Source organism: Natator depressus, chromosome 2 (assembly GCF_965152275.1).
Source record: "Natator depressus isolate rNatDep1 chromosome 2, rNatDep2.hap1, whole genome shotgun sequence".
Lineage (NCBI taxonomy): Eukaryota > Metazoa > Chordata > Testudines > Cheloniidae > Natator > Natator depressus.
The window spans coordinates 111,686,084-111,704,568 of NC_134235.1; the positions used below are offsets into that span (position 1 = coordinate 111,686,084).

Genomic DNA, 18,485 nt, shown 5'->3' on the forward strand with positions numbered 1-18,485 from the left:
AATAGGATTTAATTTGAAAATAAATTGGATTCAGCATCATTAAAAGTCTCCAAGGCAGGAAAAAAAAAAAGCGTAATCATAAGAACTGCAAGAAAACATTGCAACTCTGGAAACAAAAGGAAACCCAAAAAAGCATTTGCTGGTGTTCTTATGGAAGATGACTTGGTAAAACTTTTTGAGGTGCTTAGGTGACTTTGGAGGGTAAGTCCCAAAGTGAACTTTTGGGAGTTTTACTCAGTCTTCTCATTTCATAGAAAAAACTTACTTTTTAGAGACTAATGCTAAGACTTCATATCTGAGTCTTCCATTTTCCAGAGATATTTTTAAGGCATAAATTCTACTTCAGCTGCTAAATCCTGTTTGCAATTTTCACCCTCTTCATTAATGTTATTTGTCTTGAGACATCTTCAACACAGCTGTATGACTTCAGCAACAGTACCTCAGTTCCCACTGTTAAAGATCTAATCACTATGGAAAATATCTAGAAAGTTACTTTAAATGAAAATCTCTACAGCGGCTAATGCTTTCTGGAGAATATGCAGTTTTCTGGTGTCATTCATAATTCTTAGAATTCCATCCGCTACAGGAAATCTATGGTTTTTAAAAACTCACATGTTCCATTTTGCTTTGTTTGTTCCTCAGTGCTGATGAGATCCTCTCTATCAGTCTTGATCTGTTGGAGTAAACTAATCTAAATTACTGTTTGTTTTTTTACAGATAAAAAAACAAACAAACAAACCAGAATTCTTTATCCAAGAAACCCAATTTCCTGTACAGAAATATGTTTAGGTAACAAAGCATTGAATAATGCTAATGACATATCATGTATTTGCTCTCAGTGTATTACTGTAGTCAATACTTTGAAATCATTTACTCTGCTGCAAGCATAAAAATATGCTCATTTACGACACATCTTTATTCCCTCAGTATTTAGGCACTTCCGTGGGTCCCATAATGAGAGTTTCTCCCAAGTACTTAAAAGACCAAACAAACAAAGTCAGTCTCTCTTCCTTCCTTGCCCATAGTGTTTCATTAGTTTACAGAGTATGATCATATTTTTTTACTTTCATCTGAACATTTGAATTTTGCAGGACCCACAAGCTTCTCTTTTCTCAATGTGCATGTCATGGTCCATTTTATGTTATGAGCTGACAAGAAAACACATTTGTATTTTTAGGTTACCCATTTATCTAAATGGAATGATGTACTTCAAAGTGCAATAATAGGATAAACTTAAATACTTGTATTGAATCAACTATGCAGGTAAACGAACCCATTATTAGGCAGCCAGTAGTAGCCTCACCTTCTAAACACAGCCATTCTTTTGGGCATTAGAAAGAAACTTTTGAAAGGGGCAGGGAACATCTTCTCTTTTGGTCAAAGTGCCACAGCATCTAACTTACATATGGACAGTCACTGAACATTAGGAGGAGAAGGAACATTTAATTACAGAAACCCATAAGAGAGCAGACATCAGTATTGCACTGCAGCATTAACTAGAGTTCACGTCCAATATTCTGGTGGAAGACTAGGTAAACACAACCTGAATTTCTAGTGTAGAAGACTAAGGACTAGTCTATACTACAGAGGCTTTGCTGGTGTAACTAGACAGGTATAGCTATTCCAGCAAAGCTCCCTAGCGTAGGCGTAGCGTATGCCAACAGGAGTTTGTCTGCCAATATAGCAGTCTCTACACTGAGGGTTTTGCTGGCATAGCTATGTCGGCTAGGATGTGTGGTTTTTCCCCCATACTCTTGACCAACATATCTATGCCAGCAGAACTTTTTAGTTTAGATCTGGCCTCAGTAGGGGAGACAAGAAAAAGACTGCATGGTATACTAAGAAGGCTTGAAAGATTTTTCATAGCATCAAAACAGGAAACAAACATTTTTCTCCTTCTCTGGTTAAATCTAACAGCTGAGATCTTTCAGGACTAGTTAAAACTTTTAACCAATGCATTTGAAAAGTGAACCAGGATGTTAAAAAGTCTTATGACTGTAAATGATTCTACAATAAAGCCCAAAGCTAATACTTGCCATCATTTTGTCTTCTCCCAGAACTTCACTGAGTGTATTCAAAATATCAAATTTGGCATTGAAGTGAATTTTGATTTTTGTTACTTCTTTGCCATTGATCATAGTAGGGTTCTTCAGGTAAATTTTAGCTATCTTTTCTTCATTATCCTCTATTTTAAAAAGGAAATTAGAGTCTGGTTTAGAATTACACAGAAAGTGGCAGTATATCACTGAAATAATTTGCATGCCATTACCCACACCAAGGGAGTCACTCTTGAAAAGTACAAAAATTTTGAGTATGCACAGAGTTTTATCCTCCTCTCTTTACTGGGTACAAATAAGTCTATAACCACGTCCTGGGCCTCTCCATAAACCAACCATTGCATTCAGATGACACAGCCCTCATGGAGCTAAATTCTATACCATGCAGAAGGTTACAGAGTCCCCCTGTGAGCCGTCTCTGCAGTCTTGCTTCCTGTGTAGCTAAACTGTAGCAGCTAGGTCATGTTTGTGGCTTTCTACTTCACCATCACAGCTAGGAGTCTTTACCCCTAAGGGTCCATGTTTGCCCCTGATGGGAGGGAACCGCCAATTACATTTATGGGAGTAGGGGGAGGCCTAAATTAGCATTTATTGCTTCACAGTCCTGGCACATATATGATCTCTATTTTAGCCATGTTAGACAGAATCTCATACATCCCTAAAAAGTACCCTTTGCTAGGTTAGCCTTAGAAAAAAGGCTTTCAGGGCCCATTCTCCCTCCCAGTGAGTCTCTTTCCATTGACTTCAGTTAGCATGACATTGGGTCCATGGGGAAGATAATACATTTTCATGATAGGTATTCATAACAGCAGACATTTGTGTATATGCAGAATACTTAAAGTTATTTCAAAAATATGCTATTTGTTACTACAGGAGTGGATTGAACTTTATTTCAATTCTTATTTAAATATATTGCATAATAAACTCCAAAACACCATGAAAGTTTTATGACAGACTCTCAACCTCAAATTATGTTGCAAATTTTCACATGTTCGAAGCTGACTACACTTGGCAACTGTGATCCTGTTGGATGCTTCTTGGAAGTTCAGTGTAAGGTATTAATATAAACCTGCAGTTTCTTTTGGCTACTTTTGATTGTAAAGATAACATCCTTTGTGTGACCTTACCTCTCAGACTGTAACTACTGACCGTTTCTGTTGGCAGTCTCACTGAGTCCCAAAGAGCACCCTAAAAAAAGGATTTGGGAGTGAATTCTCTTCAAGTATTTTAGCCTAATCAAAAAGTAATCAGAAGATACGTTTACCTCAGTGCTGTCTATGTAGAAAGACACACACTGACTTCCAACATTGAAGTCAATCCAAAACTCCTCCAGTTTCTCATCTGATGGCTTCTTCACCTTAAGAAATAGAACAGCCATTGCCTTTATTTCCAGAAGAGCCCATACAAAAAACACAGTACTGTTGTTCTCAACTGTGTTATCTAGCTTAACTAGACTTGAATTATCTTTATTATGAACACTTACATTTGTTTCTAAATGGTATGAAGAGATGAACTACTAGCCTGTAACTGACTTACAACACTAGCAGAACCAGACAATTACTGTACATTAGCCAAGGAAAAATAATGTTTACTCTTGATTGAAGTAAATACTGCGCAATTGTTTTGTTCAAGCTTCTAGGAAGTCCTATGTATTTGTCAGCACTTATTAAGCAGAGCTGATGGTAGCCTCTTGAGGCTAATACTTCTGTTACTTAGGTTAGTTTGATAACCTAAGGAGCACAGTGCCAAGCACTTAACATTCACTTACATAATTAAAGAACTGTGAAACTGAGCCATGATATAAGGATCCTCATGTGGATCTGTAGGGTGAGCTGCTAGCCTGTGATCTGTTCTGTGGGGGCAGGGAGGCAAACCTTGCCCTTTGACACCCATTTTGGGAGGAACTGTACAAGGGAAATCTCTGTTTTCCTCCCTGTTCCCTTCCTAGTGTTTTACTACAGGAACAGGTGATCCATCTCATGGTCTTTAAGAGAGAGCCAGTCTATTCAGCGTCTTTATTGTTTGGCTGACACAAATGGTAGGTAACTTGCCAATAAAATGGAAAGAGAAGTAAAACAGCAGTTTGGCAAAGCAAGTGTACAGGAGCATGCCCTTCACATGGTTGTAGGATGCAGCAGAACTAAATATCTTTTAATCACATGAGGTTATTTTGTCCATTTTAAAACCGTGTAGTAACAGTATAAGGAATGCATCAGAGGACATAAAAACGCTTACCTCCTCCATATCAGCAAAAGCAGATATACAGGGAAATGAATAAACTCTGCAAAAGAAGCATACTTGAACATAATAAATTGTTCCTGAACACAAGTCAGAATGGGAATTTAAATGAAAAACCAAAAACCTGAATGAGAGGTTAAGTCTCTCTAGACTTGTTGATCAAAAGACTAAATTTTCTAGAAGTCAAATAAGTTTGTTTTCCTTTAGGCATCTGCAATATCCTTTTAGGCAGATACTATACAGATATTGTGTCTTCATTCTGTCAGTAGAGAAGATCAACTAATACTTTATTTTCAAGTGTAAGGTGACCCAGATGGGCTCTACAGAGTTAGTTTTAAAATGTGTACTTTATAAATGAAATGGTGGCCCACAGGTCACACATTATTTTCTAAACAGCAGTAAGGAAAGAATACTAACTGATGAGTACAGATGAAAGAAAAGAATAAGTTATCCCAGTGCAAACAAATAATTGTGTAAACAAATAATCTTCCAAGGGAAGTATCAGTAGTTCAGCACATTGGTTGTGTAACATTGGACTGAGAAAAAGGCTAGATAAATTTATAGGAGCCACTATGCACTAACAGGAGACCAGCTGAACCAGATAAAATAAAAGTCTGTTGCATAGATTTATAAAAGCTACCAATGAGTGAGAATCTATCTTATTCAGGCTCTTCTACCTCCCTCATCACTGCCATTTCTTAGCACCTTTCATAGATTCATAGATATTTAGGTCAGAAGGGACCATTATGATCATCTAGTCTGACCTCCTGCACAATGCAGGCCACAGAATTTCACCCACCACTCCTGCAAAAAACTTCTCACCTATGTCTGTGCTATTGAAGTCCACAAATCGTGGTTTAAAGACTTCAAGGAGCAGAGAATCCTCCAGCAAGTGACCCGTGCCCCATGCTACAGAGGAAGGTGAAAAACCTCCAGGGTCTCTTCCAATCTGCCCTGGAGGAAAATTCCTTCCCGACCCCAAATATTGCGATCAGCTAAACCCTGAGCATATGGGCAAGATTCATCAGCCAGATACTACAGAAAATTCAGGAGGGCATTAAGTGATGTGACTAGCATAACCTCATTACCAACGCTCAGAAAGGAAGTTAAACACATAATAAATGAATTCAGGTTTTTAGATGTGAAAGCTTTCTCTTCCACCAAAATAAGTGCAGATACCAGGATTTGTAAAAGGGATTTATTAGCCACTCATTTATACCCATGTTTCAATTTACACACCACATAACCAAAGGTTTGGCAACCTATACATATTGGAAATAAAAATGCAATCACTGGGACTGCCCAGCAGACCAGATACTACATTCTGTGTTCACTGTAGAGAACTTACCTTTTTTTATCCCCAAGTCTGTCATTTAGTTGATTGAGAAATTTTCTGCAGTCCTTTAAAACAAAGGACAGCTTGTTACAAAAAAAAAAAAAAATTATTAGTTACTGTTTACACTTGTAAGCAATATTTTGTTGGGCAAATAATAGTGTGGTGACTAAGACCACCGACAGGATCACTGGAGCTGTCAGATGATCCAAACCCAAGCTGTTAATATTGTTGGAGCTATCAGTCGATTCAAACCCAGTTTAGTTAAAGCCCACATAGGAACCACACAAATCAGTACAGGAACACTTGCGAGAAGGGGAACAATTCAAAGGAAGAGAACATATTGTAACATCACAGGTCACATATTGTAACATCCAACTAATGTATGTTCACTGGGTCTTAGTTTAGTTCCCACTGAAATCAATGGGAGTTGGATTGGGCCCATAATAGGAAAAAGCTCTCTACCCAAATTATATGTAGCATATCACATTAAGCTTCTGCTCAGTTTTCTTGAACTGTTAGACAACACTAAATGGCTTGTCATTTAAAATGTAATTCCCCACGGTTATTTAAATTCATGTTCTATTTGAGCAATTTTCTTTACAGAAATAAATGTTACTGTTACGTTTTTGGCATTCATTGATCTCACTGAACTGAGGGCACATTACATGCCTGGGTAGAATGTTCCCACATGCTCACATCTTAGCATAATCTGTCCTCTTTCTGCTGTAACTGTCTATACTACATTCACTTTCTACTGGTGGGAAAGGGCATTTTAGCTCTGATATAAAGCTTTGATGAATAAGTTAAGCCACTCTGGAATGACAGAATGCCTGTGGAGAAGTCTTGAGCACAAGTTTTAAAAAAGGGCTTGACATAAGATGGAATGTTTGGATGTAGGCTTGACAAGGCGTATTTAATAGCAAATGACATGATGCAAATGGCTTGAGTCAGCTGTCCTTATTTACAGTGAGTCACATCTTACTCGCAATAGGACTACTTAAGAAGTAGGGTTGTGAGAATCTGGTCCTAAACTATGGATTTAACTGTATACGATCTGGTGTAAGAAGGAGAAGGCAAGGCACAACTCTAACACACTTGTTCTTGTAGCTTCTATTCCAGGTGATTAGTTCTATATTAATATGATTATGTACTTTTTTTTTTTAATGCTAACAATATAAAATTACTTCTTTGGCTTACTGAAGGATACCTTACATTAATACAATGACAATATAATTGAACCAATTTCTTACAAGGACATTAAAACATCTCTTCAACATGATCAGGAACTTTATATACTAAACCCAGATGAAACTGACCCCTATATAGAACAGTCAGTTTTTGTTTTCAAAATAAAGACCCTTACCGTCTCAAATTCTCTATCCTTTATCTCTTTGAAAGCTTCAGCAAGATAATCATCTTCAAACCAGTTGTGAACAAGGTCATCCCTCCATTTTTTTGTTATCAGCCTACACAGTGCTTCCGAAAGAGCAACCTGAAGGTCATAATCTACATGTGATAAATAAAAGAATAGAAGCATCCCTCAAAAAAAACAGAAGGTTAATATAATGGCTTAATGAATATCAGCCTACTGCATTAAATTTTATCCTAAGAAGCTGGTGCTTTGATTCAGTGATAACAAAAGCCAAAACTGTCCTGCAAAATATCACAAGCTACTTTGAGGTCTCATATAGTTCCTTCATTTTATTCAACCAATTATTGAGCACTGTTAACTCTCTGTGCATGAGTGTCTGGAGACATGCCCTGAAGTAAAAAGGAAGAGGACTTCACCACCTCCATAAACTCCTTATGGCTGTTATTTCACCTGCCAAACACAGATACCTCAAAATGCTGTTATTAAGAGAAAGGCTACATTTACATTATTTACTTGGTCAAAGCTATTATATTGGACAAAACAGATGAAACTCATAAGTTTTATTTTTAAAATGGTAAATAGGTAGATGCACTTCTTAACCACTTAGCAGGCTAACAGAACAAAATGCTAACACCAGACACTGATCTTCCACATATTCAGTTTTGACTTACTATACATTTTTATGTGTATCACAGCATAACCTTTCCTACCATTTAATTACTTGAGTGTTTTTAAAGTCAGTATTAGTAGCTTTCTGGTGCAAGAATGAACTTGTCCGAAAATATATTTCATCTTGATTGTTGAGGAAAATAAAAATTATGTTCAAAAAGTTAAAAATACAATATGAAGTATAACAAAGTAACAATTCATTAGGGATTTTAGGGGGAAAGAGTTTCAATTCATGAAAATAATGACTAAGTATTTCTTACCACCAACCTCCAGAATTGTTTTTGCAAGATCTTTCCTGAAACAAACATAATCCATTAATGTTTTTTCCTTCCATTTTAATCCATTCAAAGCATATGGACAGTAAAAAATACATATTTTTTCTATAAAGTTGAACAAAAGTGCAATCACTCACTAAATGCTCATGATTAAAATAAAATGAGAAGCTTGCAACTTTTATCCACGCTTGTACAATCCATCATCTTTTCACCAATTAGGATCTATCTATAGATTACCGCCTCATATTGTTGAAAAGCAAGTTACACACCATAACTAAATGCTTTTCTTGCTGCAACAAATGTTACAATTGCTGTAGAGATACTTACGTAAGCGAACACATTTCTTCAGACGTAGGAAATTTTCTTCTCTCTTCCCGTGGTACACTGTCAAGCATAGAGTTCAGAGTCCTCAAAGCCTTTTTTGCAGGGATTTTTTTGGGAGAGGTGGGGGAGGGAGGGAAGATGGTAGGAAGAGACAGTATGGAGAAGAGGAGAAATAAGTCATTAAAACATATTTTTATTGTTAACATTTTACATATGTTTGTATTCTCACTCGAGTCTCACCTCCTGCCGAAGCGCACAGCCAACATTTGTTTCAGTCACTAGCTGTCCAAGGTCAGGTAAGAATGAATCCAGCAACTGTTTCTTTCCTTAGGAGAACAATCAAAGTATTACATCTGGCGTAAGGCTTGTCTACACACACAGAACTGCACTATTTTAGCTATACCAATGTAGTTGAAACAGTACAAATGCCTAGCCTGGATGCAGTTATACTAGTATAAGGGGGCTTCTACATGGTAAGGTGAATAAGCTATTCAGAGAGGAGTCTCCTTTATATAGCTAAAACTGCACCCCTGCTAGAGGGGTTGTACCAATTTAACTATTTCAGTAGAAAAATCACACCTCTAACCAAAATAGTTAAATTGATCCAAAAAGTGTGTAGACCAGGCTATTAAACAAGCATGTTCTGAATAATGCGGTTTCTCCTCTGCTTTAAAAATAGCAGGTTGTAAGAGGAGTAAGCAACTTCTCTCTTATTCCAGGGGGATGCCCATATATATGTAATTCCCTTTTGCAATTCTTATTAACCCAGAATTCTAGTTTCTAGACACAGACAAATTATAAAACTACACAGCCATTTTCAGTGGCAAATGGTCTTTTTTAAAAATATTCTTGGGTGGAGAGGGGGAAGAGATTGTCAGGGTTTTGACTATACTAAACCCATTTCAATGGTACCATTTACCTCGGAACAAGCAAAATACTTACTACAAACAATTTGAAACAAAATATTTCATTTTAGTTGTAGCACTAGCAAGGCTACATGTTCTCAATATATCCCAATAGTTACTAAAAAGGTTTAATACTCTTATTTGCATGTTACAGGAAATTTTACTGTAAATAGTTATACATGTGGCTTTGGATGAACTCTTACCCATACAAGGTCTATTTTCCCCCTTTTTTAAAAAAATGATATAAAGAAAATGTTACTGAGACATGTGCAGAATAAAAGTATTTGGGAAATCACTGACCTTCACTGTTGCATTTGCAAATGACCTGATGGGGGGGAAAAAAGGTGAATCTAGATTACATACTGGATACAGTAATAATAAACAGTTCTAGTAAAGTGAACTGCTGTGTGTTTATGCAGCCACCACCATCCCATTCACCCCTCACTGGCATTTCTGAGACACTTAAGCACCCTAGTAGAGTATAATTTCAATTTTACATCCAGATAAACCCTCCAGAAGTGCAGTTATGTTAATTAAAATTGTTCACTAAAACCCTTATATATTGAGATTTGCAGAAGCACTTAAGGGAATCCTCATGAAATTCAAAGGGATTTGGGTGCCTAATTCCCTTAGACCTGGTTCCTTTGAAAACCCAAACCATAGTGGGAAAAAGTGTTATTTTTGCCATCTATTTGTATATATACACACACCATTGAAACTTGTATGGTATAGTGCTAAATGTCATAACAAGACATTGATATCTGAAGCATATCTGAAGTTTTGGGGGAAATTTAAGTAGTTTTAGAAAGTCAAACTGACCTGGTTTAAAGTGGACATGAAGGCTGCTATTAAAAAATAAAACAATTATATATAACAAATGGAAGAAAGGGGAAAGTGATAGTAATTAATATAAATCAGAATTTGGGAATTATACAAAATCTATAAGGGAAGCCAAGGGAGACACGGATAAATTCTTGGCCAGCAGAATTAGTGATAATAAGGAGTTTTTAAAAATATATTAGGAACAAACAGAATCCTGACAATGATATCAGCTCATTACTAGATGGAAATGGTAGAACTATCAATAATAACGTAGAAAAGGTGGCAGTATTAAATATTTTGTTCTGTATTTGGGGGAAAACAGATGATATAATCATATCATATGATGATAACACTCTGTCCATTCCACTAGTAGCTCTGGAGGATGTTAAGCAGAAGCTACTAACGTTAGACTTCTTTAAATCATCCACTCCAGATAACTTGCATCCAAGAATTTTTAAAGAGCTGGCTGAGGAGCTCACTTCATCATCAATGTTGATTTTCCATAATTCTTGAAGCACTGGGGAAGTTCCAGAAGAATGAAAGAAGCTAATGTTGTGTTAATTTTTTTTAAAAAGGGTAAATGGGATGACTTGAGTAATTATAGGCCTGTCAGCCTGACATTGATCCTGGGCAAGATAATGGAATGGCTGATATGGGACTCAAAGAATATAAAAAGGGTAATGCAATGAATGCCAATTAACATGGGTTTATGGAGAATAGATCCTGTCAAACTAGCTTCATATCTTTTTTTAAATAAGATTACATGCTTGGTTGAGAACGGTAATAGTATTGATGTAATAGATTTAGACTTCTGTAAGGCCTTGGACTTGGAACTGCATGACATTTTGATTAAAAATTAGAATGATATAAAATTAACATGGCACACATTAAATGGATTTAAAACTACCTAAATGATAGGTCTCAAAATGTAACTGCAGACAGGGAATTATCATTTAACAAGTGTGTTTCTAGTGTGATCCCACAGTGGGTCGTGGTGAGCTCCCAGGTGACACTGTGGCCAAAAGAGCTAATGAAATCCTGGGATGCATAAACAAGGGAATCTTGAGTAGGAGTACAGAGTTTATTATACCTCTGTATTTAGCATTGGCAGGACCACAGCGGAATACTGCATTCAGGTCTGTTGTCCACAACTGAAGAAGGATGCTGATAAATTGGAAAGGATTCAGAGAAGAGCCACGAGAATGATTGAAAGATTAGAAAACATGCTTTATAGGATAAGTCTATACTGCAACAAAATACCCGTGGTTGGCCTGTGTCAGTGGACTTGGGCTCATGGAGCTCAGACTGCAGGACTATAAAATTGCAGTGTAGACATTTGACTTTGGGCACCTGGGCTCCAGCACACTCCTGCACCCCTACGCTGCAATTTTATAGCCCCACTGAATGAGCCCAAGTCCACTGATATGGGCCAACCATGGGTATTTTACTTCAGTGTAGACATTCATAGGGATTAGACTCAAGGAGCTCATTTATTTAGTTTAACAAAGAGAGGATTAAGGGGTGATTTGATTACCGTCTAAGTATTTACATGGGGAACAAATATGGAATAATTGGCTCTGGACTCTAGTAGAGAAAGGTGTAACATAATCCAGTAGCTGGAAGTTGAAGCTAGATAAATTCATTCTGGAAATAAGGCGTACATTTTTAACACAGAGTAATTAACCATTGGAACAATTCAGGAAGGGTCACAGTGGCTTGTCCACCACTCATAATTTTTGAGGTCAAGATTGGGTGTTTACTTTAAAAGATCTGCTCTGGGAATTATTTTGGGGAAGTTCTAAGGCCTGTATTATAAAGGAGGTCAGACAAGACCTTGGAATTTATGAATGAAGACAAATGAAGGAACACAAAAGGAATTGACCTAAAAAATGAGGATAGGAAGACAAAAACTAGAATATAATGCAATTATGTATTTTTAATTTTAAAATATATGAATTGCCCCCTGCACCCCCAACCATGCATAAATAATGGATACAATTCCACTTCTGGGTTTATTAGTGGCCTGAACAAGAAAATTTAGCTCCACCAAAGTATCTTTTATAATGTCTTAATTATAGGAAGACTTCAATTACGATTACCTGCAATTGCTAATTGTGCATTTACTGTGGTCAAAACAGGTTTTGATATGTAGACTTCACTGTACAGCTCAGCTCATGTACAGCAAAATAGGGGATGGCATTTTCTCTATACACATATATTGCAAGATAGCTTATACAAACCATTTTCCAATTCTCAATAATAGAAAAAAAATGCTTCTTTTCTGATAGTCAAAGCCTTAGCACCCTAAACTTAATAATTTTAATCACATTTGCAATGAAAATGAGAGAAATTAGAGCGGATTAAAGATTGAAATTTCTAAACCACAGAAAATTCTGATATTTCAACATTTCTTTTTGTCCTGAATTGGGGATGAAAAATCAGTTTGTTTGTTTGTGGAATGTTCAGAATAGTGTCTATTCAACAATGCTGAAAATTTTTGTTTAGGCCTGATTCAAGATTAATTTGTCTGCTCCTGAATGGCCAGACTACATCTTCTGTTATTCACTGTGATCACAGGACTCCCATTCTATGTTATGACAGTTAAAGAAAAGCGGAGACCATAGTGCACCACTGGAGATGTAGTCTGGCCAGGCAAACCAGAGGGGGAGACTGGGGTATCAGTCACCTTCACTACAATTCTCATGAGGCATTGCAGCAGCTCAGAGAGACAGATTACATGTCTCATTTTGGCTTGGGTCAACATTTCAACTCTGTTTGACTAACTGAAATGTTTCAGTTAGGATCAGCCTGACATGAAATATTTTCTTTTCATTTCTGGGAGAGGAGGGGTACAAGAATGTCAACAAAAATCAAAAATTTCAAGTGGATTTTTTTATTTTATTTTGCAGGATCTACGTTTTCATCAAAAAACATTGATGGAAAATTCCCAGCCATCAGGTATGGTTAAAGGGATCAACAGACAGAACATTTAACTTACTCTAGAAGTATTAGATAGGTTTCCCATCAGGGCACAAAACTATCTGCTCATAAAAGTGAGCACTAACATGTATTAAAATCCAAATTAGTAATAGCCACTCCATTCTAACGTCTCTTTTTTTAAAGGAGGAGCTTTTTAAGAGATGCCTCCTTGACTACCTAGGATTGTAAGAAATACTCATACTCAGTTATAACCTTTCAAATTGGTATTACACATTAGGAACATCTCAAAATTTGGAACACATTCATGAGGGGAGCATTCAAGGAAAAGGCATAACACCACTATGCAAGTTCTGTGTTTATGTGCTTTTCTGCTTGTTTTCTGAGCTACAACAGTCTTATCTCAGATGTATTTCTCAAGAAACAACAAAAGGGTGCCAAAAGTTTCCTTAGGTTTTTTCCTTAAGTTTGTTGAGTTATTTAAATAAAAATGGTGTTCATTTTGTTAAAAAAAAAAAAAAGAAAAAAAAAGGCAAATTCTGGTGTTTCTTTTCTACAATGGTGGTGTTCTGAAAAAATAAACTGCCTTTCTAGTAGGTTGCTCTAGGATCCATTTCAAACAAGCTTACTGTAGCTCTTACTTCTTTTTACCATCTACCCCCAGCTGCACCAGTGCAAACCCATAGTTCCGTTTACATTGGTGCAACACGATTTGCACAGGTGCAGTATACCCTGGTCTCAAAACCATACCACGCTACATGGTATCTGTATTATGGAGTTACACAGATACAACTAAGACCCAGATTTTTAAAAGGTATTTAGGCATTGCTGTGCTCACTATTGAAACATTTAATAGATTTAGGAGCCTGAGTAACTTAAATTGCTGCAGTAGAAGATCACTAGTAAGTGGAGGGGGGCGGGGGTTTCTCCAAAGAAGAAAGCAAACTGATTTTTGAGTGTGTACACTTACCAATGCAGAGTCAAAGAAATCTTCCACAAGTCTCAGCAGAGATTTATTCTTTGCTGGCTCTATGAGGATCAAAAATTCTCTTGCTCTTTCAAACCAAGATACCATGTAAAAATTAAAATAATTAATAAAGCAGAGATTGCTAACAACAATTCAGCTGTATGGATTTTCACCTCAGGTGCATCAGTGGCTTGATATATTACACGAACACACAAGATTGCTTGATCACTGAGCTTAGCAGTGCCACATTACATTAAAGAAAAGGAGTACTTGTGGCACCTTAGAGACTAAGGTCTTCATCGGATGAAGTGAGCTGTAGCTCACGAAAGCTTATGCTCAAATAAATGTATTAGTCTCTAAGGTGCCACAGGTCCTCCTTTTCTTTTTGGGAATACAGACTAACACGGCTGCTACTCTGAAACTTTACATTAAAGGTGACTCGTAAGTGAAATTAGTAGAATCCCATCTTTTTAACAGTACTTTGTGCTATTATTATTATTATCTCCCCCTGCACCCACTAGTTAAGAAAAAAAAGTAACAGTGAACAGCAGTTTCTTTTTTCAGCAGCTCACCTTTCCTCTGCCTTTATGGTCCCGTGAAATCTACATCCCCCCTGCATCTGACCCCTGCTCTGCTGTCATGCTCCAGCACACACTATGCTGGTGACATTATAGCTATTGGGGAACTCTTCTGAAGGAAGTCTTTTTTTTTTTTTATTCTCTACTGAGGGTTTTGCAACGTCTCTTTATTTTATAAAGAAATGCTGTTAAACCATGTGAAATAATACACAAAAGGACCCCTCTCCATCCTGTATAGGTTACAGGGAGATCTAGGATTCTGTAGAGGTTTTGTAGTAGGCGCTTGTAAGGGCTTTGCAGAAGCTAGTTGGCCAGCCTGCAACAGTGGATTGCACATTGCAGGACCTAAAAGGAACCAGGTGAGGAGAGAAATAATTTCAGCTCACATGCAGACTGTCCCTCTTAACCTGGTTAATGGTGAGTATTCAGTACATTGTTTATAAAAAGATTTTATAAAAACTTTTTAAAAGTAAGACTGCTTTCTTTTAAATACTATATAAATAGTATAAATAGCAATATATACTAATGCTTCTATTCTAAGCAATGCAAACCAAATGTAATATTTAACTGAAATTGAAGACAAAGCAATTAAAAAAGCCCTCTTCAGTTTGGTGACCTAGTTCATTTCATCCATTAAAAATTATCCCTGGGATTTGATTTCAGAACAGTCACATCCTAATGTTTTCTCTAAAATAAAATAAAATAAAATAAATAAATCTCATCTCAACAAATGTCAGTCATTTGATTACAAAACTAAATGTGAATATTATACTTATCTTTGGTATCAGCCCTTGCTGAATAAGCAAGCTCGCCCCTTCTTGAGGATCACTTTTAAAGTACATCTGAATGCATTTCAACAACAAGGAAACATTTTGGAATTCATTCTTGTCCAACTCCTATAAAACATTTTCCACCATATTTTCACTAACATAATTGTCTAAGATAGTAATTATTTAATTTGCATTTTAAAATGACACAGTATAAATTATGCTACTTGCCTTTTTCAGCACTTTGTCAATTTGGTTAAACAATTGTTTGCTGTATTTTTGAGGAGAGTAAATTTCTTTTTCTTCAAACAGTTCATTTATTTTCTGAAATCCCTTTCCCTTGAAAGCATCAGTTATGAGTGATTCAAGCTGTGGGGGAAACCATGAAGAATGATCACTTTGAAAATAATCTTTATTCTTTGAAAAAAATGTAGTTTATCTTCCCACCTAAAGCTCTTTTAATTGTTGTAGCACTTGTTATGGCGTGGGGGGCAGGAGGGGGAGAGAACAGGACTTTCAATGAGAATTAGAGCATTAGATTTTTAACTTGTATATCACTTCCTGTAAAAACATGGGCATAAATTTTAAAAAGTGACTAGTGATTTGGCATGTTTCAATTTTTCAGCGTTTAACTTCAGGCACCATCAAAGGGCCTGATTTTCAGAGAGCGGATACTCTTAATTCTTCCAACTCAGACATTTCTTAACTCATTTTATCACTTCTTAGCATTCTCTAGCCAAAAGATGAAGTTGATAGTCAGTTATCTACTTGACTTGTAAATACTGCTAAGATACCAAAATTAACTGATGCCACCTCCATTTAAAAATTTACTTTTTCAAAAAACTTTGTTTTTTATATACATTGCCCATTTGTGTGTGTATATATATGTATACACACACACACAGTTATGCAGATGACTATGGCCCTGTTCCTGAAGTCAGGGGTCCTGTCCAGGCATATCTGAACCCATGGATGGACTTCTATCCAAGTACATCAGATGGGTTCACTAGCGCAGACCAGCTGCAGAATTAGGGCCTACATTTGGCTCATAGCATATTAGCCTTCTTGCTAAATGTTCTGTTGCATATACAAACTGATGGAAATGGAAAATGTATATCATTATTTATTCACTTTTTTGACCACATAAAATTAGGCAGTTGAGAGTATGTTGAAAATTGATATATATAAGATCACGTCAGTAACGGCTGTTCAAAAGAAAGTGAAACAGTTTGCAGAGGGTTAGTAAAAAGTATTTACATAGTATTCTGTTCTGGATGCCATGTTTTCCTTTATCTCACTGCTCTGTTCTTGACTTTCTTCCTCCTTTAAATTAAAAGGAAAAGGAAAAAACGTCACTCATTGCTGCTCAAAAAGTGAAAAAATGTACTTGGTTATCAAAATCTCTTTTGATCAGCTATTTTTACTTCCATGTTTTTAAGACACTATTTCAAAATTTCTCCCCAATCTTTCAAATGACCATTGCTTAAAACTAATCACTAAAACAAAAATTATAAATATGGCAAGCCAGGTTCTCATTCCATTACAGGCCACTCTGCAAATATGCAGTTTTACAATCAAATTCTAAATTCAATTATTCCTTCCCCAGCCCCATCATAAGAGTTTCCACAACTGGGGGGGGGGGGGGGGGGGAAGACTGCAGCACTTGGAATGGTAACAGTCCGCCAAAACAAAGACAATGTATGTGGAAGAAAAGTCATGTTACTAATTTACAGAACCAACATAAGTTTTATAGTTACCATTTCCCAAATTCTGTAAATGAAAGTTTACCACAATTAATCTATATTTAATTTTGCTCTAAAAGCTACAGAAATCTTCATTTAAAAATAATCCCTCCCTCTCCCCACCATCATAACAGTTGGGATAAAGTGAGCTGTAGTTCACGAAAGCTTATGCTCAAATAAATTTGTTTGTCTCTAAGGTGCCACAAGTCCTCTTTTTCTTTTTCTGAATTCAGTGGTAGATTTTAATATCCAAGGACAAACAGGGAAGAGCTCTCAGCTCTGGAATTCATTTCCCTGATTTTCTTCCAGGGCCAAAAGCTTTTGGCCTTTAGGTCACACCAAAGACCAGAAGCACTAAATTGAGGGCTAGTTTTTATTGCATAAATAGCCTTTATTGACACCATGATTCCTGCACTATATTTTTGTTTGTTTAACCAGAGACAGATCTTTGCAGTGGGGACATCTGAGGTGGTAAATCAGCATCCTTACAGTGCAGCCCAAGAGACACATGGAACTGCGTGGGGTAGCATGCCTACAGGGATCCTTCTTTGCCTTGGGGGTGGAGAAGAAGAGGATGATTTGAAAGGGATGAACAACAGGGATCAGACCTTAAAACCATGCCACTAAATGGACACCGAGGGCTGGGGGCGATAGGCCAACCGATTTTAAAGCCAGTTAGAGGGCTAGAGCCCCTTTCCCAGGGAAAGGGGACTAAGAGCGAAGGGAGGGAATTGGAGAGGGGCCCAGGGCAGAAGGCCGGTCCCTTTTGCACTTAGGGGGAGGAGATTTGGAAAAGGAGGAGTCAGAGCCCCCTTTACCTGCCACAAGAGGCAAGGGACAGCCCCAGGGGGCGGTGGGAAGAGGAAGGTGAGAGAGAACGAATACCCCCCATTAGGAATACTGGGAGAAAGATAAGCCCCTATCAGCCAGGGAGCTAATCCATGGGGCAGGAGCATTTCCCGGTCTCGACCCCCGGCACCGCGCGCACACTCACCTTCAACATGGTGCAAACCCCCGGGGAAGGGAAGAGGCGACCGCGAGCCGCCCCAGCTGCACCCTTAATGAGACGCCGGGCAGCCCTCGTGTACTGCCCAGGTGCAGCTGGTTACGCAGCCCGGGGCGCCCCCTGCCTCGCTCGAGGGGACAGCTCGGCTTGGGCCAGGGACCCAGGCCCGGGAAAGGGGAGCCCAGAGAGATTCCGCCTGGGGGGGTCTGGGGGCGCTTCTCGCCACTGAGCGTGTCTCCAGCCTGAGCAGCGGGCATGGCGCTTTGCGCCCCTCCAGGGGACAGGAATGGGGACCGACCCCGGGGAGCCCGCTGCAGGCTCTGCATCGCAGGGAACTTAGATCTCCTCACAGAGCACTTACAGTGAGGGCTGGTTTCCAGGGGAGGGAAGTAGCAAGGGTATTTCTCCCTTCCACGGTAGGGGTGTGTGATTTGGGGGCAGGTTCCCCTCCGCTAAGCGAAGGGAGACATGGAGGCTGCAGTAGGACCAC

At 37.9% G+C, this 18,485-nt stretch overlaps 1 protein-coding gene across 1 annotated transcript in view; it reads right to left on the reverse strand.

Annotated features, from left to right (window-relative positions):
* Nucleotides 1-17,992, reverse strand: part of SYCP2L (synaptonemal complex protein 2 like) — a 50,291-nt gene extending 32,299 nt beyond the window's left edge. The window contains exons 1-16 of the mRNA XM_074943499.1: nucleotides 17,984-17,992; nucleotides 16,505-16,570; nucleotides 15,479-15,616; nucleotides 15,257-15,376; nucleotides 13,906-14,010; nucleotides 9,477-9,501; nucleotides 8,512-8,597; nucleotides 8,275-8,363; nucleotides 7,933-7,967; nucleotides 6,995-7,137; nucleotides 5,644-5,696; nucleotides 4,293-4,338; nucleotides 3,322-3,414; nucleotides 3,185-3,245; nucleotides 2,037-2,185; nucleotides 613-673 (exon numbers count right to left, since the gene is read on the reverse strand). Of these exons, the coding sequence (XP_074799600.1) occupies nucleotides 613-673; nucleotides 2,037-2,185; nucleotides 3,185-3,245; nucleotides 3,322-3,414; nucleotides 4,293-4,338; nucleotides 5,644-5,696; nucleotides 6,995-7,137; nucleotides 7,933-7,967; nucleotides 8,275-8,363; nucleotides 8,512-8,597; nucleotides 9,477-9,501; nucleotides 13,906-14,010; nucleotides 15,257-15,376; nucleotides 15,479-15,616; nucleotides 16,505-16,570; nucleotides 17,984-17,992 (1,279 nt within the window). The remainder of the gene's footprint in view (nucleotides 1-612; nucleotides 674-2,036; nucleotides 2,186-3,184; nucleotides 3,246-3,321; nucleotides 3,415-4,292; nucleotides 4,339-5,643; nucleotides 5,697-6,994; nucleotides 7,138-7,932; nucleotides 7,968-8,274; nucleotides 8,364-8,511; nucleotides 8,598-9,476; nucleotides 9,502-13,905; nucleotides 14,011-15,256; nucleotides 15,377-15,478; nucleotides 15,617-16,504; nucleotides 16,571-17,983) is intronic.
* Between the last annotated feature and the right edge of the window lie 493 nt (nucleotides 17,993-18,485).